The following is a 27,975-nucleotide window of genomic DNA, read 5'->3' as shown; positions in this document are numbered from 1 at the left end:
CAATAAGCCATGCCACTCAAATTAAATTTAGACAAGACTTTAATGATCATTTTCCACTTGTGTATACAAAGCAGTTTATACAGATTAGGGAGCCAAGTTAAAACAATTTGTTACAATTTAGTACCTGGAAAGTGCAAAAGTACATCTCAAATACGCTGAAATAAAAATCATGCTGTACATTATATACCGTATTCATAAATAATCACAGATATACACACATCCATTTGGTGACAGTCACAGAGAATGTTGCTAAGACACAAAATAGTACTTTTGGGATTTTGGTTCGAAGTCCTATATATTCTTGGTTCCCGTTGGATCTGCGGAGGTTTAACATCTGGAATGCTGCATTCATTCGGTTTACGATAAGGTCAGGGACGAGACGCTTCAGTGATGAGAGAAACCTGTGTCAACACCACACGGGGGGGTAAAGGCACTCTGTACGATGCAGTCGTGGAACAAACGGTTGTCTGAATGTGGATGAACAACAGAAGGAAAACATTCGATGCACCTTTTCACAGAAACCTCAGAAAGAAGGACACAGATTGGTCTTCGCTGTGACGTTTAGATAAAAAACTAAAAACACGATGAGGAACGCCGTCTCCGATGCTGAATCCACGACAACCAGAATCGGAGACGCAGTTATCTACAGGATTTGGCTGAAAAAATAAACATGCATCATTAGCATGTCCTCTCACACACACACACATACACAGAGATGGTGCAAAAGTATAAATCACACAGTCTCCTCCACAGGATCGATAAAGAAATCACATTCATGCGAACCTTCTTGATGCCTCATTAAAGAAACAGTCGTCTGAATTCAGCCACTTCACAATGAGCAGGAAGGAGAATGAGATGTAGAAATAACAGGAGGAGGAGGGGAAGGAGTCGGGGTACATTTACTGTCCCGGTTCAGATGTAGGAAGACTGGAAATAAAGAGGAACCGAGAAAAAACGGGAAGACAGCATGGACAGCCGCCTGACGGAGGAGCTGTATCGCTGTAACACTGACGAGTCATAAAGCCCTTGAGGATTTCTTCCATGTCCTTCTCTTGCAGGTGTCTGAACAGTCTGAACATTTAAAAATACGCCACACCGGATCCTGTATTCGAGAGACCAAGTGTGCTGCGTTTACTTATAAATAAACATGGATTCAAGTAACATTCGATGAAGTGTTGGGTCACTTTAACTTGTGATAAAATCTCCACATGGAAGCTTTGAGAATGTAGTGTTTTGTCTGTAGTGAGAACATTTTCTTTCTTTTTTTTATACAAAACTAGATCTTGAACGATATGCCAACATTAAAGACGGACGCTACGTATGTTTCTAGAACAAAACAAGTCTCCTATCGCCAAGCGTCACAAAACAAACTTCTCCATCACCGTTTCTGCTGCTACTTAATCTCAAACCGGACCAAACATGCCAAACGTAGGAACAGACGCCAAGTCTCTGGCACATGCATAAATCTGTCCAGAGGAGAAACCATCATAAAAAACAAATAAAAATGAAACACACACACATGAACGCAGAAGAAAGGCAGGGAGTTTGGTCTTGTGGCTGCAGCTTTGAGGCAACCATGAAAATCTACAGTCCGTCTGCATCGAAGGCAAACCAAAGAAGGGGACAAAAAGGCCACTTAAAATATATTCTGACAAACTCTGCACATGCACACATTCACACACACACACACATTCACACACACACAGAAAATCATTAGGCCGACCGTGTACTATGGTGTAAAAATGCTGACTGGGGGATTAAGAGCCGTGGCGGTTGGGAGTGTGTTGATGGTGGTGTTGCTGAGGCTGGATTTGAACCACAGCGCCAGCGCCATGCGCTCAATCCAAAGCAGGTTAGACACACAGAGAACATAACAGACACACGGACGTTGCAATGCTCTAGCACCGAAAAAAACACCGACCATTAAAGGGTGGAAAGGTGCCGGAGGAAGTGATGGAGGCGGACTGTTGGGATGGAGACGATGGGAATGTGGGATGTGCGTGGAAGGGAGCGGGGGCTCGGGGGGCTGGGGCGGGTCAGCTGTGGTGGTGCTGGGTGTCGTACACCGTCTCCCCCGAGGAGATCTGGGTCAGCCTCCTGCTGGAGCCCCACAGCTTCCGCGTGATCTGGCCCGAACGCATCTGAGAAGAGCGGAGGAAGGAGAGGAGGAAGTGGGATGGAAGAGAGGGGGAGAGTGGGGGAAGAAAAGCGTGAAGTCAAAAGAAAACGGGGGGGGGGAGGAAAAAGGAGGAGGGATATGATTGATGAGTGATTGATTAGTTCATTGGTGCTCGACTGTGAAGCATTAAAGAAATAAATCACTTTGATGAGAAAAGATGGAAAAAAGCAGAAAGGTGCGACGACTCACATCAAACTATCCAGAGGGAGTTTCCTCCTCCATCTACACTACCATAATATTTACAATATCAAAACATTACAGTCTATCAGGGCAGGAGTATTAGTCTGCATCATTAGATCGTAGCTACACCGTTAATATGGCTTGAGTTTGAAGAAGCGTTGATTAGTCTCAAGTTCGTTTCACAGCATAATAGTTATAGTCGTAGTACACTCAAACACATAGTGACACAGCAGGGTTCATCCCGGGCCAATATTGCACAGATGTCATATATTAAACAAAAGAAAACAGAAGATGAGGTAAGCTCAAACAGTGGCTGCTGCGTCCGCTCAGCTGAAGGAATGTGTTAAACCTGTGAATGTGATTGGGTGGTTTAGGTAGGGACTGTGACATCATCCCTGAGAAGGAGAGCTGACTGTGGATGCAAAGGTCTTTGAGGAGACATAGGGGAGCAGCTGATTTATCTGTGTGTGTGTGTGTGTGTGTGTGTGTGTGTGTGTGTGTGCCAGATCTACAGCAGTGGGCAGAGGGGGAAAGGGACTAGAGCTGCTGGGGTTTATGGGAGCTGAACACCAGCTGGTCGCGCTGGTGAAGCAGGCGGGTTGGCGAGCGAGCGCGAAGCGGGGCCAGCAGGGGGGAAGCCATGAGCGGCGATCCCTCCAGGCTCTGAGCGATGTAGTTCCTCAGCGAGTTCTTTACCTCCGCCGGCTTGCCCACGCCCACGATGATCAGCTTGCCGTCCTCCAGGCCCACCAGGACGTGGCTCTGCTCCTTGGTGACCGAGACGCAGCGCACCGGCACCCTCATGGCCATGGGCTCCGTGGACAGAGACAGACTGGACAGGAGAAACAACGACATCTGTAACGTCCAGATGAACGCAGACGGCTGTGTTTTATGAGGAAGTCTGATTACTAATAGGTTTACCTGTAGAGGTCACGGATGGACAGGTATCCCTGCTCGCTGCCGATGACGACATACTCCCCTGAAACACACATATCAGTCACCTGCTCCTTCAGAGGCTCGCTGCACAGGTGCTTCCCGTTCACAGAGTAAAGGTGGAGGGCGTTTTTATCCTGGGGGGAGAAAACAAAAACACACTCTGAACTTAATCTGCATCTTCACAAAACCTGTGTTCAATGCAAAACCGTGCATGCACCTTGAGCGTGGCTTTGCCCTCAAGGCAGGTGTGGACCAGCAGGTGACCCTCCCAGGACACGGCCAGGTGGAGGATGGACAGCGGCAGGGAGCTGTCGCACGGCGGTCGCAAGCAGCGCATGTACTGACCCCGACGCACCGTGTGGATGATCACCGTCCCATCCTGGGACACACGGACCGGAAGCACACGTGAAATAAACCCATTGTCACCATGGTAATTAAAAACAAATACCTCAGCACGTGTGCTCCTACCCGTGATCCAGACACGGCCACGTCCAGCTCTGTGCTGATACTGACGCTGACCACCTCGTCCGTGTGTCCGTACAGCACCTGGACTGGTTTGGGAAAGAGACCCACGGGAGATCCGCCCTGCACAACAGCAAACAAACAACACTGACTGAGAGAATGTCACCGGCAGATCTACATGTGTCACGGTGTTCAAGCGGGTCCTGACCTGCTGCAGGACCTGCCACACCATGCAGGTTGTGTCTCTGGAGCCGGAGATCAGGTGGATGCCGCAGTGATCCGTGGACAAGCAGGTCACGATGTCTGGAGGAGAACAAAGTCACTGATTATTACACACACTTACACACAGACGAAGGTCGGGGAGGAGGATGTGTGTTTACCCATGTGTCGGATGTGCTGTCCCACAGTCTTGCCCTTCACCAGGGAGGTGACCTGGAGGCTGTTGTCCCAGTGTCCACCGCTGAAGAGCAACTTGCCGTCGTGGGAGGCCACAAAGAGCCCTGCTGTCACCTCCATGCCGGGGGCGAAGGGTCCGGAGAGGAAGCGCTGGGTCCTGGTGCAGATGTGAGAGGAAGAGGAGGAACAGGGCGGCATTTGAGTTTCTACAGAGCTACTCCGCTGTAAATGTGTGTGTGTGTGTGTGTGTGTGTTCTCACTTGGCGTTGGACACAGTGGGGTCCTTTATGAAGGTGAAGTAGTTTGAGATGTTCTTGTTGTAAGGCAGCCACCCATGGGTGCCAACCAGGCAGTTCTGACTCACCGTCACCTGGGGACAAACACCATGAAGGCATCACTGTCTGTCCCCTTCATTCATTCTTTTTATTTAACTACTTAAGGGCCTGCAGGCATCGACATCACCAGCACTTTTCAGAAAAATTGAGAGATTTTCGACTCAGCAGAGCAATTAGAAAAAGAATCTCCATGAAAAGGAGTAGAACACAGTCTATAATGATTATTATAATGAGTATGAGGATTCACCATGGTGTCAGGGCTCCCCTGGGTGATGAAGGAATGGGACTGATTCTTTGGCACCACAACCTTAACCAGCGGCACATTGTTGCTGATCCCCTGCAACGTGACGGAGGAGAGAGGTCAAGTTTTCATGAAAAATGTACGGTAATAGTACGGTTAGAGAAGCAGTCGAGAGATCAAACCTCCACAAAGAAGGACTTAAGGTCGCCGAGGTGTTCGAACATGCTGAGAGGACACGAGTCCAGCTGAGCCTTCCTCTTCTCCACCTCCTCCTGAGACAGACGCACTGGATGGGGCTCCTACGCAAGAAGACACGCATACAAAACGTCTAAATCTGATCCACCAACAGATATATGACGGGTTTCACACATCTGGCGTGTGTCTGCACCTTGACTAACTGGCAGGGCGTCTGTCCAAAATTGCTGATCATGCCTTCCACAGCCTTGCGCTCCTTTTCATCAGTGATGGCATCCAGGTCCACCGCCCCTGTAAAAACCAAACCAATCAAAACACCACACAGCGTAATGTGGCGTGACATAATAATCACAGTTCTGGATCCTTTACCTTCGTATGTGCAATAGTAAAAGACGTTGAGGGCCTCCACTGCTGCAGGGCCCCTCTGCTTGTAACCAAAGATCAGATCGATCCACTCGTGAAGGTGGGCCGATACGTACTCCGACTCCTGTCACAGAAACACATACCATCAACAAAAACCACTACAAGCACAAACTACACCTGCAAGGTTTTCATCATGGGTAAGATTCTACATTATTTTGCACAAAATCTCCTGAAAAATGACCCAGAAGAAGCAAATTCACACGACAGCAGTGGCACTAAACCGGCATCTCACCAGGGCTTTGCGGTGCTTGTAGATGAAGTCCTCGGGGGACTTGGCCCATTTAGGCAGAACGACGTCATTTACCCTTTCCTTGGAGATCTGCAGGCGACCCAGATCAAAACCTGAACGACGGCAGGAGAAACAGAAGGAGGGAAGCAAGGTATAAAGACATATTTAAGATGATATTTAAGAAGTCAAACACCTTCCATCATAACTTTGATGGGAGATGTCAATAGTTTTATATATTACATATATTAAAGTATCAGAAAAAGATGACTCAAACCTCACCGTTTTGGTTCTCAAGGAATTCTGGGAAGTAGAAAAACTCCGGGATGAGCTCCTTGACATCGTTGGGGTTGTCCATGAGGGTCTGCCATGTCGCAGGTATGGAGTGGAACTGGCGGTCGGCACAGTCGAACCTGAGCCGAGGCAGGAATGCGTCAATAACAATAATCACTACAAACCGTTTCACACAGTGTGTCCCAGTTCATTTCCTGTTGCAGTGCATGTGAAAGACATAAACTCGCCATGCAATCGGGCTGAAAGGGGCTATAAATAGAATGATTCCCACTGCTGAAGATAAGGGAGGTAGAGGAGGAGTGTCTCCCTACCGTCCACTCTGCAGCTGGATGTGCAGGGAGGTGAAGGGCTCCACTCTGATCAGGTAGTGCATCACTCCAGCAGCGTTGGAGTAGTGGGTGCCGTAATGGAATCTGTCGATGGTGCCCGTCGGGTCCTCGAAGCTCTCGTACCTGATGGACAAAGAGTCGTCAGTAATGTGTCTTTCTCCGACTACTTTGATGATAATTTAATCATGAGGCTCAACGAAACATACTTCTCCCTAACCGCCTTGGCGTTGCGTTCGTTAAGAACCGCCACTGGTTTGGACAGGTCCCTGAATACCCGAGGATCCGACAGGTCCAGCTCTTCTGAAGTGTAGTCAGCTAGAATCCAGGGGAACTGGAAACACACACAATACGTGAGCTCAAATGCTGACATTCACCACAGCTGTACAGTAATGTGTTCAGACAGGAACGTACCACTGGATACTGAGCCAGGTTGTTGTACGTTCTGCCTGCAATCGTGTTGAGTTGCATCAAGTAGTCAAAGTTGGAAATCTCCCGGTTCACCCATTTCTGCAAAAGCAGACATTTATTCTCTCAGTTTAACACAAACATGACAACACATATAGACCTTTTGAATGATATCTGTAACAGTTTCCTGACCTGTGTGAGTCCGGAGGCTTTGAGGAGCTCCTGTGGTGAGCGGGTCCCATAAAGGCTGAGGGATCGCAGCAGCAGCATGCGGCTGTACACCTTGTTCCTCACCTATTTGTAAGAACACAACGTTGTTATAAACCCTTTTCAAAAGTGGGATCGATGCCGACTTAAACCTAAAGACTCATCACCTCCTTCTTGAAGTTGAGGAAGTAATTGGTCTGGTCGATGAGGAAGATCTCCAGAGCTGAACGCCGTAGGTTATATCGTCGCAGGTGGACCTCCCGGATCTGAGACAGGGGCCATTTGAAGTCGTGGCCCACTCCTTCAGGAAACAAGTACGTTAGTGGAAGCTAAGGTTTAGAGATGTTCGTCTTCTAAAGCACCTCCCACGCTGTCTCCTCACCTTCCTCCTTCTCCTGGCTGCCGTCGTAGAAGTAGATGTGTTGGGTGGTGAGCTCCAGGCGGCCGGGGACCACGTCCACCACCGTCACCAGCTCACAGTCTTCCCACAACACCAGCTTCTCTTTCTGGCCCGCCTCCTCTGCTTCAGCTCTGCAGGAAGGAAGACAAGGAGGCTGTAATCGGTGACTTTGTGTCTGCTACGGCGACACGTTGTTGTGTGGTTGCGTTTGGTGACTGACTGGTTGGTTGCAGCAGAAGGGTCGTCCTCCGGCAGCTCCAGGATGTCGTCTTCCAAGTCGCTGACTTTGACCTGCTTCACCGCCTCCAGCAGCAGAGACTCTGGGTTTACACGCTGCTGATGGACACCTGAGGAAAGCAGAGGGGAGACGGTGAAACCCTGAGAGGAACTACAAGAAATGTACCCAGATGTGTTCGGTTTTTCCATTTCCATCATAAGAAGCATCCTGAAATGCTGACTCTGCAACATGTTCACACAAGACAATGCTTAGCTGAAGCCCTGCAGAGAGAGAGGCCATGTCTTACCCAGGTTGTCTCTCAGAGCGCTGGCCTCTCGGTGCGGATCAAAGTTGTAATTACGGACCAGCTTCAGCCTCATGCGGGAGAAGTTCTCAGCACTGGACACCCTGAAGTGCATCTCGTCCTGCTGCCTGTTGGAAATGGTTACAAAAGGCACCTGGAATTTATTTCCATCTTAGTTCAAGCAGACGCACACCTCGGTTTTTTGGGTCACGGTTTCGGTACCATTACACCCCTAATATTGATTTGTTTTACTAGAATAGAAAGTATAAAGTAGGAAAAAGACAATAAAAGTCAGTACCTGTCAGCCCAGGGCCCTCGCTCACACACCAGACCCCGGCGCGCTGCCTTCCACTGCCTGAGGGTGGCACTGTTCTGGCTGTGCTGCTGCTTCAGCATGCTGTTGTAGCGCAGGTTCTCCTGGCGGCCTCGCCGCGAGAAAGGCTCCACAAACTGCTCCTGAAGGGAGGGAAGAGTTTATTTTAGCTTTGCTAAACCAACATTAGAGCGGTTCATACTGGGACAGGAATAAGTAATTCAACTAACCTGGAAGCGGATCTTGCTCTCACCCCTTTCCCTCTCCCTCTTATGCAGGCTGACCATGAAAGCCTCGTAGCACTCCTTCCAGTAGAGAGCCATGGTCTCATGGCCCTGGCTGAATGTTTCGATTTCATACTGCTTCATATACGGGATAATCTGGAGACAAACGGAAGGAAAACAGAACAATTCCTTTCTGTTTTCCAGTGATCCGGATTTAATAGAATCTTAACCACAGAGTTAGTTATCTCATACATATTTGTCGAGGTAGACGCGCCACTCAGGCGAGTTGCAGTACAGCTGAAAGTCCTCAAAGAAGGACGGGCTGCCGTTGGTGTCGGGCAGCTGGGGGAGGTGCAGCTCCATGTAGAGGAGGCGGTGGACTTTGGAGAGCAGCGTTCGCAGCAGCGGAACCAGGAAGGAGTACGTCTCCTCGGTCTGCTCCTGGATGGAGCGCAGCAGAATGCCCTCCACCTTACCCAGCAGGTAGCAGGCCTCGTCCTGGTTGGACACCTGCTTGGTCTGCAGGATGCCATTGAGCTTGGCAGTGGCCACGGCACACACCTGGGGCAGGGGTCATTTATTATTATTGTGCATGCTTTACTAAAAGACGACACATGCAAAGGAATAAACAATAGCTCACTTCAGGGTCCTGCTGAGCCATGAAGCCCAGCAGCAGTCTCAGTCCGACCTGGGAGAGCTGGAACCACTGAGCGCCGGCCGAGTACCACACCATGAGGCTGTCCATCAGCGTCACCGTCTCATCCAGCACCTTCAGCGTCCACAGTGCCGGATTGACCAGGCCCTCCGCCTGCAGGAAGTCCTGCACCATGTGGAGCAACCGCACGGCGTTCTCCGTGTGCTGCGGCAACGTGGCGGCTGACGCCTCGCGGTTATCACTCACCGCCCACTCCAACATGCGCTCCATCAGGCTTCAAGGGAGAAAGAGAAGGGGACACCATTAGATGCCGTCAGCAAACCGGTCTCTGGAAGTAAAACCAGTGGAATCGGAGCTGACCTCAGCTTGATCTGGTCGACAGGAACCAGCAGCTCGTTGGCGGTTGCCAGTTTGGTGAGAGCTGAGAAGACCTGGCCGCGCTCCAGCCACGCCGAATCATCTGAACCTTCAACCCCGTGCCACATCACACACAGCACGATCTCCAGCAGCATGGTGCACAGCTCCTCCTCCGCCCGCTAGAGGGCGCCATCGAACCAAGAACGGCAGGAAAAGGACATTAATAAGATGATAACAGTTTAAGGGCTTATTGGGGGATATTTTCTTTCCGTTTTAACATGAATTAAAGCTTTGGATGAATGTGAATAAATCATTAACCTCTATGAAAAACTGAGTAATTACCTTGGTCTGTTGTTTTATTCCCTAACTCCCTCCCTCACCCATCCTTTCACTTGAACCATGTAACCATCACAAACGCAGCCTCCTCACCTCAGCGTTGTTGAAAGACTCCCCCAGTGAGATGTTGTCACTGAAGAGAAAGCTGTCTTCAGTCAGGGAGGACGTCGCGTCCCCGGAGCTGCCTGGGAAAGGCTTCGAGTTCTCCAGCGGCGACGGCGTGCTGGGCATGCTCCCAGGGGTTTGGCTGCCGCTATCCGCGCCCTCGTAGGCCTGGAGGTGGGACAGATCCAGCATCAAAGCCCCCGACTTCCCCACCACCCAGGGCTTGACGTGCATCTGTGGCTCGGTGGAGGCCGAGGAGGAGGGGGTGTCCAGCAGCGAGATGACGTCTCCGTTCTCCAGGCTGTCCACGGAGCGAGTGTCGCCGATGCTGACCCGGTCGTCCTCCAGCCGGTCCAGGCGGCCGGCACTGCCCGCCCGCGCCTTCTTCTCCAGCGGCAGCTCCAGGCGGTTGGTGCCGCCGCTGCCGCCGCCACTGGGCCGGCTCAGGTCCAGGCTGCAGGCGCTGATGGTGTCGGTGCCTCGCAGTGGCAGGGACCCTTCGCCCCGCAGGTAGAGTCGCATCAGAGTGTCCTGCCAACACTGCTGCCTGGAGATCTGGACGGCAGCATCCTGTTGGGATTGTAGCAGCTGGTGCACCTGAAGACAGAGAAGGAAACATATTTAAGTTCATGATAACTGCAGGGAAACAAATCCTTAACTACAAATGACACAATCATTTCCTGCATCTGCGGTTGTTCAATATTTATAATGATTGCAGGTTTGAGTGTTTTCTCACCCGCTTGCAGACGAGGAGGCGTACGCTGGGTCCAGCCCGGTGAGTGAGCTGGACCAAAGCCATCACGTCCCTGTAGTTCACCACATGATCTGTAGGTTTTAGAAACACACACAATTTGTGCAAGTGGATAGTATTGATTGATTTGATTGATTGGCTGCGTTTTTAACTAATGAGAGACAGGGGAGCACTTCTGTCTCCTGCCCCCGACAAAAAGCCTCCATTGATCCGTATGGAGTATTGCATTTTTTCAGCCTCTGTACAAAGCCAAGCAGTGTGTGGTGATGTGAACATCACTGGAGTTGAAGTAGAAAGGTAAATCCACACTGCTCCCCTATTTAAAGGAAAACCATTCATTCTCCTTTTCTAAAAAAAGAAACTCTGACCTGTGTGGAGGACCTGGTTGAGGAGACAGCGGATCAGCGTCGGAGTGATGTGAAGCTCGGAGAAGAGCAGCGACAGCCCGGCGTAACCCGCCTGCCTCAGCCTCAAGCGCTGCTTGTTCTTCTCATAGACGCGGTCGCAGCGCAGCATGCGCTCAAACAGCTGCACAAAACAACAAATAATAAGAATAATACATCATGATGGTTACTATTTTTTAACTTCTCTTAAAGTGCAATGACGCAGCGTTAACGCTTCACTCTGTCCCACGTGTCGATGGCCCGAACCCACCTTGAAGACGAGTTCTCGGAGTCGATCGGAGTGTTTGTTGTTTAGCAGGAGAGCGTAGCAGGAGTCGGCCGCCCCGGGTTCAAACAGGAGCAGGAAGATCTGGTCCCTGGCCGGACTGGTCTGGAGAAGGCTGAGTAACAACTCCAGCAGCGCACACAGCTGCAACACACAGCAACAACTACATTCAAGATTGGACCGATTTCTTCCTTGTTTTGGGAAGGACATCATCAAACCTAGTTTTACCTTTCAGTCGGACAAGCTTTAACTTTAACATTATAGCTTGATGAATGGATAAATAGTATGCCAGCAGTTCAGGAGGAACATGTGATTAAATTGGCCATATGTTCTTGGAGGGCGAGGCAAGCTTCCACATATAGCACTGTGATGTAAGAGGAGACGCAAAGTGACAGACAAAGTGAAAAACAAGACGCGACTAAGAAAGAAATCGCAGAGAGGTGGGGAGGAGGTGTGACAGCGGATCAATTCCATAACAAGTTTGGAGCGGAAACAGGAAAGCTCGTTTTAGCCACTGATGGATATTTCTTGAGAGGGAAATGTTTGAAAAGAATGCAGAGAGAGAGAGAAGCTGGTGAAAAAACACAGCTGCCAGACAGGAAATGAGCTGACAGGCATCACTACAGTAAGGCTCATAGGGCAACAGAAAACCCTGCAGTGAAAGGTCATCTTACTTCACAATGAAATCCTCAAATGGCAAGAGTTGCTGGCATTAACCCATTTCACAATAAACAGGTCAATCCGGCAGGCATACACCGACTTGACCTACAGCTCAGTGTGTGTGGAGTCTTTTCTTCTCATGATTGGCTCCCTGCAAGGCTGAAAATTAAGTAACCTTTTGTTCACAGTCAATGTTCACTCCCTTGATACAATTTAAGGAGTATTTTAGGGGCTCCAACGTGACTTAGTACACCAGGATATGCAGGCACAGGAGCAAGTACTTAAATGTGAGTACTTGTACTTCCCTCCAAACTATAACATCCCACATTACCTGCTCCTCATCTCCAATGGCGGCGACGTATCCCAGAATGCTGTGCATTTCCTCCTGCGACATGCCCTTGCTGATGTAGTACTTGATGAGGCCGCAGAGAGACGCCCGGATGGTCCGGACGTCGTCCTCGCTCAGGTCACTCTCTTTATTGCTGCTCTTCCTAAAGGAAAGGGCAGATGGTGAGGACGTTTTGTAGAAATACTGTGAATGTATTGGACGGGGATGAACTTTGGGAAATGTATTCTCACCCATAATAAAGGCGCACGGTGTCCAAAAGGAACTGGACTCCGTATTTCTTTCTGAACTGCTTCCTGTTGTCTTTGATGACGGTGGACATGTACTGGATGTGACCTTCATGAGACGTCAAACAAACAGCCACACGTTAGAACAGGTAACGGACCGCATTATTTATTCATGCTTCCCATAAAAAAAATGCAGCAGGTCTCACCAATGCGTAGCGGGAAGTCTCCTTTGTTCCAGATGTTGAAGTTGAACAGCAGATGTGTGTGAAGCTGCTGCAGCAGAGCCTGGTTCTTCTCATATGTCACCTGTTCTATCAGCAGTTGCATAGCAACCAGCACGCTGACGTCCACATGACCCGTCGGCAGCTGAACACATAAACATATGGACAGGGCTCTTTTAAAAGACACATAAAAACAGGTACTTGATACGTTGAGCCCTATAAACCAACCAAGCCACACATATAATCTCCACAAAGCAGCGAGACGCACATTAGTGGTTTGTTTGTTCTTTAACCATTAAGAGGGTGTGGTTACTTCGCCCGGAGCAACTTGTATCATCTAAGAATCTCTCTTTCATCCGAGTCTCGGTGGAGGCTTTTATTTTCCCGTGCTGTAAATGCTGATTCGGAGGAATTTGCATCCTCCCTCTTCTGTTATAAACAAATTCATACCGAGGCACGCGTACTGATAAAAGAATGGAAGGGGAGTGAGGGAAGAAAATAAATAAATAATGTGCACACAAAGCAAAAGACAAACACAGGAACAAAAGCAACACCCATGATGCTCACACCATGCCAGTCTCATCCATTATGACGGACGAATAAGAGTAATAAACTTTAAGGCACGTTTAGTGGTTCTTAATACGTCCTCAAACAACCACGCTCATCCATTTTGAATAGAAAGAAAAACAAAGGCGGCTTATGGAGCTTATGCAATTAATATATTATGTGAAAGGCACTCTATTGGTAGAAATGGATGAGGACATGCTTTTAAAACATCTCTCCAGATCACAAAGCAGACATAAAAAGTAGTTTAATACAGTATTATAACTGTCAAACTTTACTTATGTGCACTATATTCTATGATACTACTACCTTAATACTACTAGTACCTCAACAGCAGATACACTACTATACCATATAGTGTTTTTATATACATATTACATACATTTGGTGTCATGATTTGACTTGATTTATGCTTCTTTCTTTCATTCTTTCTCGACTCTTATGGAGTATAGTACCTCAAGTAATCTGATTCTGATTTCCACAGATATTTAGGAGCAAATATAAATAAACGCGTCACAGACTATAGATCCGCATCTAACAGGATGTAACTCTTTCTACGACTTCCTGTCAATTCTTTGAAGGCTGAAGGGAAGTGCAGTTAATCTCGAACAAACCTATTATCTAGATGTCTTTTGAACAGAACTTGAGGAGTCTTAAACTCAGGATTAAACAGACCTTCTGCAGCAGGGCTCCCAGTGTACCGACACTATGCGAGTGGAGCAGATTCTCCTGGTTGATCGGATGTCTCTGCAGGAAATGCTTCAGCACCAACAGGAAGGTGGCCGCCAGATTCTTCTCCAGGCGAGCCTCTGGAACAAAACATCACAATGAGTGTGTTTCCACATGGGTTTCACAGTTAAGAGTCAAGTGAAATGTGCGACAGAGCAGACCTGAAGCCCTATTGGACGGGAGGATGACCCAATCTCCATCTCCAGCTGGCGTGGTCACGTCAGGCGTGATGAAATCTGAGCCAGCTGCAGGGTCACTGGCCTGCTGATCAGGTGGAATCACAGTCAGCTGCTCCAGTATGGGAAACAGCACCGACACGCCTCCCACACAGTTGATCATATCCTGCCACGGACGCACCAGAAACACACATTCAAACACAAAACACTCCCTGAGCACAGAACCATCACACGACAGCAGGGGCTGCACGTTCCTCCCACCTTGATATCCCAGTTGACGACTTTATTCCCAGTCAAGCGTCCGTGCAGCATGTTTGGAGACAGATCCAGACAGATGGGGTTCCTACACGCCTGTCGACAAAAGGATGATGCTTAGCCAACAGTGGATTTCCTCTCATTAAAAGAAATTAATAAAGCTACTTTTGAGGAAAATCTGCAGTGTTGGAGCCAAGACAAAACACCAATGCTTCATGAAGGGATGTGCGATCACCTTGGGCGAGTAGTGCAGCAGCAATTTGGTTGAAAGGTCGCCCAATTCTGATTCCTGGACTTTCAATGGAGAGATGCAGTTTGGACCTGCGTTGAAGACAGAAGGGAGACAGAAAGAGAAAGCAAAAACATCCTTAAGCTTACATTTACTTAGATCTATGACTTGCTGCATCACTGTCCTAATCCTCCTTCATCCCATTACATTTTCAGTCATTTCTAAGTCTCTTCTTCCCCCTGCTTACCAGCACTACAGATGGCTTTTATGTGGTTGGGCTGCAGGGGTTCATGGAAGACCATGACGCCTCCCAGCTGCCCCTGCAAGGAGGTAGGACTTCCCCACTCGCTGTCCTGTGTCCCTGCAGAGATGAGCTTCGTCACAGATTCAGACTTGCCCCCCAGCAGCCCCCCCCAGGTCTGCGGAGACAGGATGGCGCCCAGCGAGGAGCGGGTGGTGGGTGTGGTGGGGGAGGAGAAGGGAGGGTCTGGGATCTGGGAGGGCGGGGGAGTGGTGGTCCGATGGCCGGCTGAGCCGATGCAACAGGAGATGAATGGCTGTGGGTGGAGGACAACAGAGTGAGATGACACTCGCTGGCAGATAAACTTCCATACTTCCATCAGTGCGGGTCTCACCTCGGTCATGGTGGGGTACTTGAGCGGGGCGGACAGTTTCTGCTGTCCATCCACGTAAATGTACACCAGACTCTGCCCAAAGGGCCTCTTCCCTGGTACGTGCACCACGCCGATGCTGTGCTGGAAACACACATTCAGACAGAATTTAGCCCCTTTAATCCCAAGGGTTGCTCTCTTTAATCTACAAGACATTTGGAGGAAAGGTGTAATCTTCTAAATATAGGGTGCCATCTGTGTTGCCAGACGTCTTTTAGCCTAAATGTCCCAAAGGAAGATGAGTGGTGTTCAAAAATCATTCTGCGTCATCTTCTGCAATATTCATTTCACATTTTAATCCTGGAAAAGTAGAGTTTTTTTTATAATTCATGTTCAATCTGACCCACCCAGAGTGAGTCACAGAAGCAGTAGTCGGGCAGCATGACTGTGACGTACTCCTTCTTGGTGCACACAGCCACCACCAGCACTCCCACTGAGCTGATGAAGGCCTCGAACCCCGTCCCTCCAGGGGTAAAGAAGCTGGATGGGATGGAACACATGAAAACAGTTTGAGCAGGAGAACCTTCTGCTGCGATAATGCTGAGCGACTGATGCACTTTTGCAAGCAATAGTCATGAAGCCATCTAGAAACGATGCTCTACTTCAACCCCAGACATTACATGAATGTCTCACCTGTAGAGCTGCTTCCTCTTGTCCTTGCTGAGTGGACCCAGCTGGTCCTGATCTAGTGACAACCAGGCAAAAAAGCTGAAGGACGAGCCCGGCCAGCGCTGCACCGTGGGGACAACGATGCCAGCCATGCTGGGTGACAGGTCAAAGTACTGCATGGCGCTTTCCAAACCCTGCTTGCGAACCATGGCCAGGAGGGCTCTCAGGGCAGGACCTACATACGGGTGAGCTTGTGTGGACTCTGGAGGCCTCAGTATGCGCAGCAGTCCCAGGAGTTCCCTTGCGCTCAATGACTGGGAGCCAAGTGAGCCCACCAGCCCCAACAGGCTCTCGGCGCAAGCTCGGTGTAGCCGCTGGTCGCACTCCAGGCCCGCCAGCGCTCGCATGACCATCGCGGCGTTGACGCAGGTGGCGCGGGTCTGGCGGTTGAGGCAGCTGAGGCGGCGGAGCCAGTCGGCTGTGAAAAGCTGGCGCTCCGACGAGTCCAGCTCCGGGAGCCACTGGACCAGCAGCAGCAGGGGCTCCACGTTACTGATGCCCAGGAGCCCCACGGAGGTGTGCTCCCCTTCCACCGCCTACACACAAACACAGGGGAATTACAAAGGTAACAACACAGAATAAAGAGAGACACACACACTCCGTCTCTCACCATGTTCATCAACTCTTTGAGGAGGAGCCGCGATGGCTGGCCGAGGGAGGTGAGCACTTCATACAGGTGATTGTAGCCAATCCGCTCCTTGAACACCTCCTGCAGGAGGGATGGGGAAAAACAATGTCACAGCTGTGCATACAAAGGGAAGACGGTGCACAAGTGTATCAAGTTGTGCTCCCGTTACCTTTGCAGCTGGTGATTTATGCATCACTGTTGTCAGGGCTTTGATGGTTGCTACGGCGAGGGAGTCGAGTCGCCCTTGAAACACCTGATGGAAGATCAAGACTCGTCAGTGACTGCAGCCAATCACCTGTGCTTCTAACGGGCAGAATATGCCGGCACGGATGATTGCAAGTCAAATCTCCTCTTATTCCAGATGCATGAGACAGCACTTATAAGGTGACAAGCATGCACACAATGCAAAGCCTCATCCACATATAATGTTCGCAATGCTCAAATGATAATGATCAACGTATTTAAGGCGCTGAATACCACATGCATCACACTTAAAAGATACAAAAAAGGGATAGATAATTAAATGCCTTGGAATTGATTCAATTAGTGTGTGAAAACAAGGTGAGGGAAGTCATTGATGATGGTTAGGAACCTGCTGGTCACAGCAGGAGGGGCTGAGCTGCAGACAAGAAAAGTGTCGTCTTTCTGCTCCAGGTAGAAGAAATAAAAATCCTTTTTATAGCATAATGATCTGACTGGAGCAGGAAGCTCTTGGGGTTTGAACAAAACAAAAGAACAACAGCCACCTCCACACACACACACACACACAGAGCCACAAAGAAGTACATCACTCCTTTTCCTCACAGAGACATAGATCCATTAAAAGCATGCAACCCATAAAACACAAGCCAAACATAACAAAACAGTTCTGTCCTGCTTATGTCCAACATGTTCCGGGTTCTCTGAACCCGTTATTCTGTCAGAATAAACATGCAGCTTGGAGATACAGAGAGTCCTGGACCAGCTGGACAGGGACTGTGGCAAAAAATCAAAGTCCAGATCACCTCAAACCACTGAACTGTGTGAGAAGACACACCAGGCCAACGTGATAGCATTCCAAGGAGCCCATAGGATACCACAGAACACCAGGATAATATGGAGGGGAGGAGGGGGGGAGTGAAGAGGGCTTGGGGGGTGTGAGGAAACCGAAAATAGCCATAAAGTAAATGACATAGCTGTGAAGAGTGGTCACTCCATAGCAAGACGGCAAAGTTGCTCATAGGTCGTTTAGCACCTTTGGAATTTCAATTTTGATGTTTTTTTTTTCCTTCGTTACTTTAGGAATCATTCTGAAATAAATAAAAAGCTTCTTTGACCTTCTAAGCTGGAGTTCTACCAGTGACCTCGAAAGCAAACGGAAGCAGACGACCAAAAACCCGCCGAGCAGGCTGTAGCATCAGGTTACAACAAAGGCACATCAGAGTGTGTGTGTGTGTTCATGCTGGTTTGTCAACTTGTATTCACGTTATGGAGAACAACGGAGGGATTACACCATATAAAGTTGGCTCTGTGTGTATAACAATGACAAGGAGTTGAATAAGGGGGAACGAGTGACCTTTCTGTGCAGACGAGACGACTGATACTCGACACCACAGCGTTCAAAAGAACGGCCTCGGATGCATCAGACGGCTACTGTAAGTGTCTTAAGGTGTGTTCACATCAAACACTATTGCATCCATGTGATGCAATAACACCAAAAGCCTATCAGTGTTGAGATTCTCCTCCAGAAATGGAGACAAACTATATCGTAGCCGTCTGTGGGCTCGGTTTATTGATACTTGAATACTTAATACATATAAGTTTAACATAATCCTGCAGTCAAAGATAGAAATAAATAAACGGCACTCCTTTAAGAAAGAACCTCAGGCTATGTGTGACACCTACTCTGGTTTAATTAATTACGCTCACACAACCTGTTGCCTGTCAGTGGAATGATGATGATGATGATGAGTCCTTTGTTAAGCCATGATCCAATTACATATAATCATCTGGGACAAAGCAGTGAGCGTGTCTTGCTGTGGAGGGGCCACGTGGCTGCTGGCAGCGGGTGAGGATGAGGGGGCAGGGAGGTGGATGGTTTGGGGGGTGAGGTGAGGTTAGGTGGGGGCTTTTTCTCGGCGGTACCTGAGTGTCCCTGTCTCCTGTCAGTAACCTGTTGTTGGTTATATCTTTCTGGTCCTTGTCTGCCGCCGTGCACCTAGCATTAACCAGCTGACACACACAACAGGCAACATGTCAAAACAGCTTGTAGGAAGGAGGGGGGGGGGGGTGATAGAAAGAGAAAATGGAGACAAGGGGGAGTCAGAGGATGGTGCAGGGAGGGGGGGAGGATGTTGTAAGTGGAGGAGAAGGTGAGAGGTTAAAAGCCATGACCCTCAGAAGTGGGGGGGTCACAGCGTGGAGGTGTTGGTGATCCAGCCTTGCTGTGGGAGGTAAACATGCAAGGTGGGCAAAATGCTCCGTCTCACGCTTTACAAAGTACTAAACCAGACCTGGACATTAATGTATCCTAATTACACGTTAAATACCTATATTTACAGCACACTCAGGCTCCTAATTAGCTGAATTTAACTCCTGAAAAAGGAGGTTGTGTCACTCCTAACTTTAGGATAAGTAGGTGTAATTTCACAAGTTAATTCAGTGCAGAAAATACACTACAATACAATGCAATAATTAAAAAGTAAATATTTGGTTTCATGGATTAAATCTATGACTAGGGATGGGATGATATGAACATTTTATGTCACGATTATTCTGACCCAAATAAGTACGATTAGGAAAAAACACATCCAGCCGCTGTGTCCTCATATGTATAGAAAGAGCCGTACTGTTACCTTGCTGTTCTGCAGCAGCCGCGTCAGATGCTCGAAACAGTTACTATTGAGGAAGATGGCTTGTAGAACCGGCCTGTCTGAACACAGGAACATGTCCCTGATGGTGTCTAAGACCGATGGAGACAGAGAGAAAGAAAAACATGATTCAACACAACAGAACAGCTAAAAATAATGGATTTAATATCACAACGGTTTAGCTTATTGTCCCACCTAGCATGTTAACTTGCAGCGCCACAAACCGGCTCTCCCAGTGTCGACCCAGCGTCGGCACCCGGCCCTTGGCTTGCTGCTGCTGCTGTTGCTGCTGCTGCTGTTGAGAAGCAACGACGGCCGCCGGGTCCGAGTTGAGCAGCTTGAAGTAGTTTTCCAGCACGGAGGCGATTTCCACCTGCCGCTGGTCAGAGCTGGAGGCCAGGAGGCGCTGCACCACCTCCCGCAGGCAGCCCAGAGTCAGCAGCGCCTTCCGGTCGGGGGCCTCGCTGTCCCAGTCCTCGCCCTCGTCTGAAGAGCAGCTCCCCATGGAGCAGTCGGCCAGCACCCGCATCAACACCTCCATGGTTGCTGGAGAGATGGCAAACAGGGCGTTCCTCTGCCGGAGAGGAAGACCAGGCAGAGGGAGATTAGACATTACACAGAGAGATCCTCAAACGGCCCACCATAAATAACTTTTATTTTACTGCCTATGTTAACGGCATGAGGAAGGCCTCAAAGAACGTGGAAGCCTTCTCTGAGTCACATTTCTGGTTTTGGGCTCCATAAATCAGATTGAAAGGAATCATTGATGACAGGGATCGGGCCTGTGACCTGCTAGTTCAAGCATCCTGTAACCTGGAGGTCATCCAGGCGCCTTACCTGGTCGCCAGCTACTATGGCCCCAAACAGGTGCAGCAGGCAGCATTTCAGACTCTCCTTCAGGTGCTCGCTCTCCTGGAAGCACTCTGGAACAAGAGCACAGTTTGATTTGTAGGTGTGATAGCTGCTATGCAAATACAGAACCACAGAACGAAACTACAGCTGCTGAAGCTCCTTTGTTTTCTGTCGAACACTGATGTGCACACAGACATGTTGATCTCTTTTATACACACATGAAATCTGTAAAACCAGATAAGGTAGGACCTCAGTCCCCGTCAGTGACCTCGGGGTCACGGTGGTCCCAGTCATCCATTAACTCATCAGTCAACATGTCTGATTGGGGAGAAGAAATGGGACATCTTGGCTCCGGGATGTCTGTTTCCTTAATCCCAATCACGCTATTCTATCATCCCGTTATCATATATCACATTAAACGACCATCAATGGACAAAGGAACTGTAGTATCTTAGTTTTTATCTTCCGCCAGTAGTCACACAAACACCAAACCACAGCAGCCACACACAGAACACAGGACAGAAGGGAGGATTTGTTCCAAACGGCAGCGGAGCTGAAGTGGCTCGACAGACACCGGTCGCTATCGGCTCATCTCAGGACACGGACACAAAGGGAGGATTCAAGGAGGGAGGAGAGTGGCGGCGTGAGAGCGCTTAGAACGGGAGAGGATAAGTTGTTATGATGTAGAGGATCGCCTCCTCCTCCACACCGGAGTCATTGCAGCAGGAGATGCAAAGCACCATGTACATTTGATCAAATCGATGCCTTAATCTTACTATTTTAATACTGTGATGACGTAGAAAGGATTGAAAATCAAGAGACTTACGGTAAAAGAAAGGAACAAACTCCACAGTGAGCGGAGCTGCCTTGTACTTCTGTCTGCTCCTCTCCACTGTACCCAGCTGCTCCCTGAGGGGGGGAAAAAACACAAGTATGAACCCACACAAGCCTGCAGGACACACAGGGTGAGGAGCACCGCTAGCTGCTGGATGCTGTTACCCGCAGGTTCGATGCCTCCAGTTGTGGTACGGGTCGTAGAGGCTCTCGCAGAAGGACAGCGCATGACGGACAAACTCCTCCGCCTGGCTCTGGTCGGCCATCTCCTTCTCTTTGGTCTTGCTCTTCAGCTGCACACACACACACACACACGTGCAGACACACACACCTTCAGACCCTCTTCACAGCTGCTATTTTGCGTTTTATTTCACTTCCGCTTTTATGTTCCTCTTTATTTAAATGATATTTTTGCCGATCAAAGAGAAACAGAAAGATCAGAGCAAAGACAAAAGGGGGGAGGAGCCACACCTGCTGAATATACAGTGTTGTCATGTTGATGATGTGATTGATGTAAGAGCAAGTGCCAATCTCCTCCACGTTGGACAGGTTCCTATGACAACCAATCACAAGAGGACAAGTCGAGCGTTAGGAGAACACAGGATTCATGCATCATCTCCTGTAACGGTGCTATACGGTTGGTGTGTGTGTGTGTTTACTGTCCGGACCTGCAGATGATAATAAGGAACTTGAGCAGCAGCAGAGCCAGGTTTTGCTGCTCAGGCTCCAGGCCGTCAGAGGCTTTCTGGACGCACTGCAGCAGCTGGTGGCGCAAAACCTGCAGGATGTTGTCCGGGAGGAGCGTCAACACGGGAGGGACCTCCTCCGGCCTGGAGACACACGGAGCAGGATGGATTAGATAAGAGGAGACTCTGGTTATACGCCCAGGCGTGAGAGGTAAACCTTTATTCACGGAGGCGTCGCTGCAGTTTACACAAGGGCAACTTGTGTTCTGCGTTTCACTCAGTCACACACGACACACCAGCTGCACCCAGGCATTCATTCCTCGGAAAAACAGCATGCGTGCTGCGCTGCTCATATGACGGAGAGAGTGAGCGCAGCCAAACCCTTGCAATGAGTGCCGGTGGGGAAAGCAGGACAGATGTGGCAGCTGCAGAGAGAATGAGAGGGAAAGGAGGAGGGGGGGGAATGGTGAGAAGACAGAGGAGAGACGGCAAAGAGACAGCAGAGGGAGGAGGAGGATGAAAGAAGGAGTCTGGAGAGGATGGGAGAAAATAGTTCATGGCAGGAGGAGAGAAAGGAAAAGAGAGATGAAAAGCTCAACAAATAGGGTTTAACCGCCATATTCCTCCTCCTTTACACATCCAGCTGAAATGTGACTCGCTCGGTATCAACACACCACTTTCTGCACATTAACCTGCATCATATGTTTGCATGTCGACACCTGCAACTAAACGGGAGCCGCTCTGCACAGCATCTGGTGAGGCCGTGCTATTTCGGGCTGAAGGCTGACAGTGTGTGGTCATGCTGTGGCTGACACACACAAGAGGAGATTGTTCTGAAGCGTCGACTTAATGCAGAAATCTGAATTGGCGTATTGTTAAATGTCGTGGACCCTTTTAATATTTGGAAATTGGCAACAGAAGTCTTAGTGAACGGCCCAATATGCTGTTGTTTTAGACAAGATATAAACATGCATTCGGTGCCACACGTTACCTTGAAGGCGGCTTTTCAAAGTCCACATCCAGGCATCGCTCGTAGGAGCTGATGAAAATCTCCAGCCATAACTTCAAGTAGTCTGGATCCCTCTGAGAAATGACACGACAGAAAGAAAGAAGGCGGCCGAGGAGCCATTATAGATGGAAACGGGAGAACGAGGGGGGGGAGACAAAGGAGACGATATAGTCAGTGGTTTAGTGCTGACAAAAGCTGTCATGGTTCAAATGAATGGAACTTCTACTCGTCGTAGCAGGTCAGAAACATTGCTGTCTCCCTGTAATTCAGTACGATAGTGACAATGCACCCTTTAAATGCACAAGGCAATGTTTTCTTTGCATTAATCAGACATTTTCAGTTACAAAAAAGGGATGCACATTTCTAATGATGTAGAGGCACAATAAAAAAAACAGGTGTGAACAGAACACCACATGGAGAAAGGCATGTAATGGTTCCTGAAGCTGCTGACAAACACGTGATTGCATGAGTGTCTCAGGTGTGTGAGTCTGGATGGTATCTTTTTAAGGCGTGGATCTAAAACATGCACCTGTCGGAGTGGAAAGCAGGCTCGGCTGCATTCTGAGGGGGACTTTCCAGCAGCCGGTAGATCATCATTTCCTACATTCCTGGAACAATGCCCAGAGGAGGACGGGATGGCAACAAGAGCCACAGAGGAAGGCGTGCCTGGCTCAATGTGCTGGGTTAGGGTCCAACCAGAGACTCAGCTGAATAAGCTCACGGATGCTATAATCCCGTAATAACTCTCTTATTAAACTTGAGTGTTATCGTGCATTTACATGAGAAAATGAAGTTTGTGTGAGTTTAGGGGACAGAGAGGAGCAGTCTGGCTGCACTACCATTCATTAATTTAATTAAACTACCCCGAAGATGAAGAAACAGATGGATTATGAGAATACAACACTGTGCTCAGGTTCACCATGTCACTGAATGAGTCTTTCCTGACTGAACGTTCATGTATTTCTCTCTCCTGTACTGAAGCATTTTCAGACAAAACAGGGACACAAGCAATTCCCAATCCAATTCATACAACTCCCTATAAAGCTATTAGTTCTAATGAGGAAGAATGTGCAAATTAGAGCTTGAAAGTGAAGTAAAAGCAGGGTTTTCTCAGGACGGCGGTAGCATCTGGCTAAAGAGCGGGGCTGAGAGGCTGACTGCTTCTGTCTGCGTGTCAGAGTGGGAATCAGCCAGAACCAAGCAGGAAGCCAGCGCTCTGCAATTTCTATGAAGTCATCAGGACAATCCTGCAAAGCTGGCGTGTGTGTGTGTGTGTGTGTGTGTGTGTGTGTGTGTGTGTGTGTGTGCGTGAGAAAGAGAGGGGGAGAGACATCTATAATAGACTCTAATAAGAGTCAGTGTGAATATATTCTGTTGGGAGAACATGGCATGTCGCCTGTGTGCTTCTTTCTTTCTTAGAAGTGACTGACTGAGTGTGTGTGTGTGTGTGTGTGTGTGTGTGTGTGTGTGTGTGTGTGTGTGTGTGTGTGTGTGTGTGTAAGAATGTCCCCTTTTAGGCAGCAGCTTGGGAGCATAGATGCCCATTGAGGGTTTTGGACTGTGGCAAGCAGGGACACACCCTGCTGTGCATGGCTCTGTTTATCCATGGCCTTCATCACCAGCCCGACCCGACACACACACACACACACACACACGCACTGGGCTACACGCACACACAGGAATCCTAACTCAACAACAGTCACCTTGTCCCGACTCTAACAACCGTCTTGTGTGTCTGAAAACAATCCCCATGAGAGGCTCTCCCATGTGCACATCCATTATCATATTAGGCCCCTCGTCGAGCTACTTCATCACATTCCTGATGATCTGTTTGAGCTGACCTCTGTGAGCTGGACAAGGTCACACAGATTCATCTGTTAAAATCAGGTCAAACAAGAGATACATGAAATATACCACGTTGGATTATTATATAGGATTTTATCCCAGATCACGATAAATAAACTGAATTTCTATTATCGGGAGAGTAATTATAGTCAAGCTCACCATCGTGATATAGAAGTGAATAACAGAGCCGGCTTTCTTTAAAGACAGTAATGAAGTGACTTGATTGATTGATCTATTATCAGCATGCTCTTATGCAGTGCAGCAACAGAGTCTCAGCAACGTGCTCCACCCCTCCAGACAGGCGTGGCCCCGCCAGCTAGACGGGTGCTGTGGGTGACCTGGGTGGGTGGAAGTGGCACTGAGTCACTTAAACCACGACGTTTAAAAGGTCTCCTCCAGATGTGCTCCTTCTGTTTCGGCCCAACATCACTGCCTCATCAGTGACAACTGCTGTGGCTATGACGTCACCACCCCCCAGTGTATTAAAGGAGTCTGGTGGGCGGAGTTAAAACCACACGAGGCATGACTGAGACACAGTGACATCACTGTTATTCCTGAGATATTCATAGCACAGAGGCAAAACCAGCAGCACAGCACGGAATGAAATAAGCTAGCCTGAGGGAACAAACTTTGCATACCAGCAGTACCAGAGCCTGAGTGCACCGGCTTGTGTGGCACTGTGTGTGTGTGTGTGTGTGTGTGTGTGTGTGACAACAGAGATTAGACCGTAATAAGCAAGCAGGCAGCAAAGCTGAGAAAAACACTTGAGTAATCTACTGGAGCAAATATGTGAAACCGCCGCACTTCCTCCTCCTCCATTCGTCTCCGGCTCAACTGTTCATTTCCCCACTTTCACATCTCTGCCTCTGATCCTCTCACTGTTCTGACTCCCATAAGTGATGGGGCTTATGCAAATGATCGCCGAGTCAAGAAGCGACTCACCAGGCAGGCAGGCCGGGCAGGGCGGGGTGTAAACCTTCAACCAGAAACCCCTGGTTTGTGGACAATTAAAGGGGAATTGAAGCTCCCTGCTCTAGAGTTAAGATACCAGACTCAGCCTTAAAGCCTCTGAAGGGTAAAATGATGTCCTTGGCTGTTGAGGCATGTTCCCCTGTGGTTGGGAATTAAAAAGGGCTTTTCTGCAGCAGACAAAGGATTTAAGGGAGTAATTGGCACTATTCAGAAATCTGCTCAAGCCTCCACTTTCTCCGACAAGCCCTTCTGTGTGATGTGCCGCTGGAACGGGAGCGTGCTGTCGCCGCTGTTTACCAGCGGTTCCATGTGCTCGGGGAACACAGTCTGGCACAAACCCACCACGGCTAAGAGGATCACTGGTTACGTAACGGTGTTAGCTGTCATCTGTGACATCACAGCTCTCTACAACTGTGAGGAGCGGGCTGTAATCAGCCCTGGCAACTACTGCAGAGTTATTAAAGTGCATACATGACAGCTAATTGCTTCTGTATATATAATACAGGTGTATGTTGTGTATTCTGACCTCGTCAACAGCTGCTGGCTCTGAAATTATCATGTATTATGACATAATTGTAAGACATCAATTAAAGCATCACGTGTTTGAATAAAAAAAAAAATCCTTCCTCTTCAAGCAGCAAGTACCGCGTGACAATGATAACACCATACAGAGATAAGCTGATGTCACTGACGGAGCAGGAGGAGCGGTTTCTCCTGATGCTCGGCTGCTTGTGTTACACATCTTCCTGTCAACAATGCACTTCCTCCTCAGACAAGAGATTGTACTCTATTCTGTACGCTTAGCCTTCAAAGAGAGTAAACGAAACTATTTGGTATTAATGAAGATGGAGATGATTATGGAGGTCGATGCCGACGTTGGTTGTGATTAAACATTAACCCGTCGGTGGGACGCAGGAGGTCTCGGGGCTTTCACACCAGCATTCCTCGTCTGATTAAAGCCCTGATTAGACTGCAGGTTCTCATATCCTGGCAACCCTCACACACACACACACACACACACACACACACACACACACACACACACACACACACACACACACACACACACACACACACACACACACACACACACACACACATATGTCTGCAGAGAAACCTGCCATACCTGACATTTCAGCTGCTCGGGGGGGGGAAGACAGGCCGCTACACATATATATTTAAATGCTCAGCGTCGCTCGCCTCACGCAGAGAGAAATATTGGCCCGGCCGACCCTTGGCTCACAGCCACGATGAAATTAAACAAGCCTTCCTCACAGTGTGACGCTCAGTTCATGCAAACACTGACAAAGCCGATGTGTACGCTTGCAGCAATTACTGGCATTTTCGCAAGTGACCGTCACAAGTGTGCAGGACCTCACACCCCCACACAACTGGCATTGGATATTTTGTTTGTGTCAGCATTCAAGCTACGATACGCTGCTTCGTCGTCGCATCCTAAAACGTGCAGGAAGCAGCTTTGCTTCTTACGGGGTAGACACCTCGGGAGCGTTGTGTGTGTATTATTGTGAGGGATTAACGGCGGGAGGTTAAGTGTGTGTACTGCAGCCGGGCTCACGTGAGGAGTGGTGGCTCAGGCAGGCCGCTTTGATTGGACGCCGGGATGCGGCGTGTGCTTTATCGCCAAGTGAATTAAATCTATCCAACAGCTGACTCAAGGGTTGCTGCCTCTACTCGAGTGTCATTCATTCATCTCCTCTGTAAAAACAAAGCAGAATCCTACTGCAGCATTCCCCCGTTATTACCAGACCTTCCTACCATAAAATAATTTTACAGCCCGACAAGACCGCATGGCACATTATGGGAATGTTATTGACATTTTGATCAATTATAATACTATTTTAATCAGCACCAACATGATGGAGGGTTCCAGCCAGACAACTATTTCAAATACCTGACATTAAATTACATCATTTCTCTGTGAATTACTTCATTCATTACACATATAAATCCATCAGGATCTGCAGGCAATTTAATCAGATTTAACTGGAGTGTTTTAGAGTCTTATAATGTTTTATATGCTACTACTAACAAGTCCGCCGCTGCAAATGTGCTCAATCCATTATTAAAGTACATTAAAAAAAGCCACACTGGACTTGCAAGAGAGGAAATGTCATCACACTGTCCATGACGTCATCTAACGACATGTCCCTGTCAAAGCAGCCACAGTTGGGGGGGGGGGGGGGGGGGGGGTGTGTGTGTGCAGGCTGGTGCACCTCACCTTGGTGCAGTAGAGCATCCACACCTCGTACAGTCTCTCCTTGGACGCCATGGTGCCGGTGAGCGGCCCCTCTGGGCTGTAGAGTCCACCGAGGTCACTTCCCTGGCTTCTTCATGGCGTTTTCAGTCACGAGCGGAACCTCTGATGCAGCGTCATCACCGTCCAACTCTCTTCA

At 48.9% G+C, this 27,975-nt stretch overlaps 1 protein-coding gene across 3 annotated transcripts; it reads right to left on the bottom strand.

The window, feature by feature from the left end:
• Nucleotides 1-21: 21 nt before the first annotated feature.
• On the bottom strand, nt 22-27,974 carry nbeal1 (neurobeachin-like 1). 3 transcript variants are annotated; one of them, XM_084004766.1, is made up of 54 exons: nt 27,801-27,974; nt 22,727-22,818; nt 21,718-21,879; nt 21,521-21,602; nt 21,215-21,342; nt 21,042-21,124; nt 20,201-20,286; nt 19,559-19,937; nt 19,349-19,455; nt 18,639-18,725; nt 16,684-16,767; nt 16,497-16,595; nt 15,851-16,422; nt 15,565-15,697; nt 15,182-15,301; nt 14,794-15,103; nt 14,553-14,638; nt 14,324-14,413; nt 14,048-14,228; nt 13,833-13,966; nt 12,579-12,738; nt 12,379-12,481; nt 12,131-12,290; nt 11,125-11,283; nt 10,839-10,998; nt 10,456-10,544; nt 9,708-10,316; nt 9,282-9,457; nt 8,907-9,195; nt 8,519-8,827; nt 8,273-8,422; nt 8,028-8,185; nt 7,733-7,857; nt 7,429-7,555; nt 7,191-7,339; nt 6,976-7,109; nt 6,794-6,895; nt 6,608-6,703; nt 6,403-6,527; nt 6,179-6,319; nt 5,856-5,986; nt 5,580-5,689; nt 5,294-5,411; nt 5,118-5,215; nt 4,912-5,028; nt 4,736-4,825; nt 4,414-4,523; nt 4,138-4,310; nt 3,966-4,060; nt 3,764-3,880; nt 3,513-3,674; nt 3,281-3,429; nt 3,056-3,191; nt 22-2,141 (listed from the first exon to the last, which is right to left on the bottom strand). In XM_084004766.1, the coding sequence occupies exons 1-54, from the start codon at nt 27,849-27,851 to the stop codon at nt 2,037-2,039; spliced, it is 8,298 nt and encodes a 2,765-aa protein (XP_083860892.1). In that variant the 5' UTR covers nt 27,852-27,974; the 3' UTR covers nt 22-2,036. The 3 variants fall into 3 exon arrangements, with proteins under 3 accessions (XP_083860892.1, XP_083860893.1, XP_083860891.1); XM_084004767.1 differs by lacking the exon at nt 18,639-18,725; XM_084004765.1 differs by lacking the exon at nt 22-2,141 and having other exon boundaries at nt 2,179-3,191.
• Nucleotide 27,975: the final 1 nt, after the last annotated feature.

The sequence above is a fragment of the Eutrigla gurnardus genome (genome assembly GCF_963514095.1).
Source record: "Eutrigla gurnardus genome assembly, chromosome: 24".
NCBI classification, from domain to species: Eukaryota; Metazoa; Chordata; class Actinopteri; order Perciformes; family Triglidae; genus Eutrigla; species Eutrigla gurnardus.
Note: the sequence above shows the minus strand (reverse complement) of the source record. Positions and strands in the feature narration are given on the sequence as shown.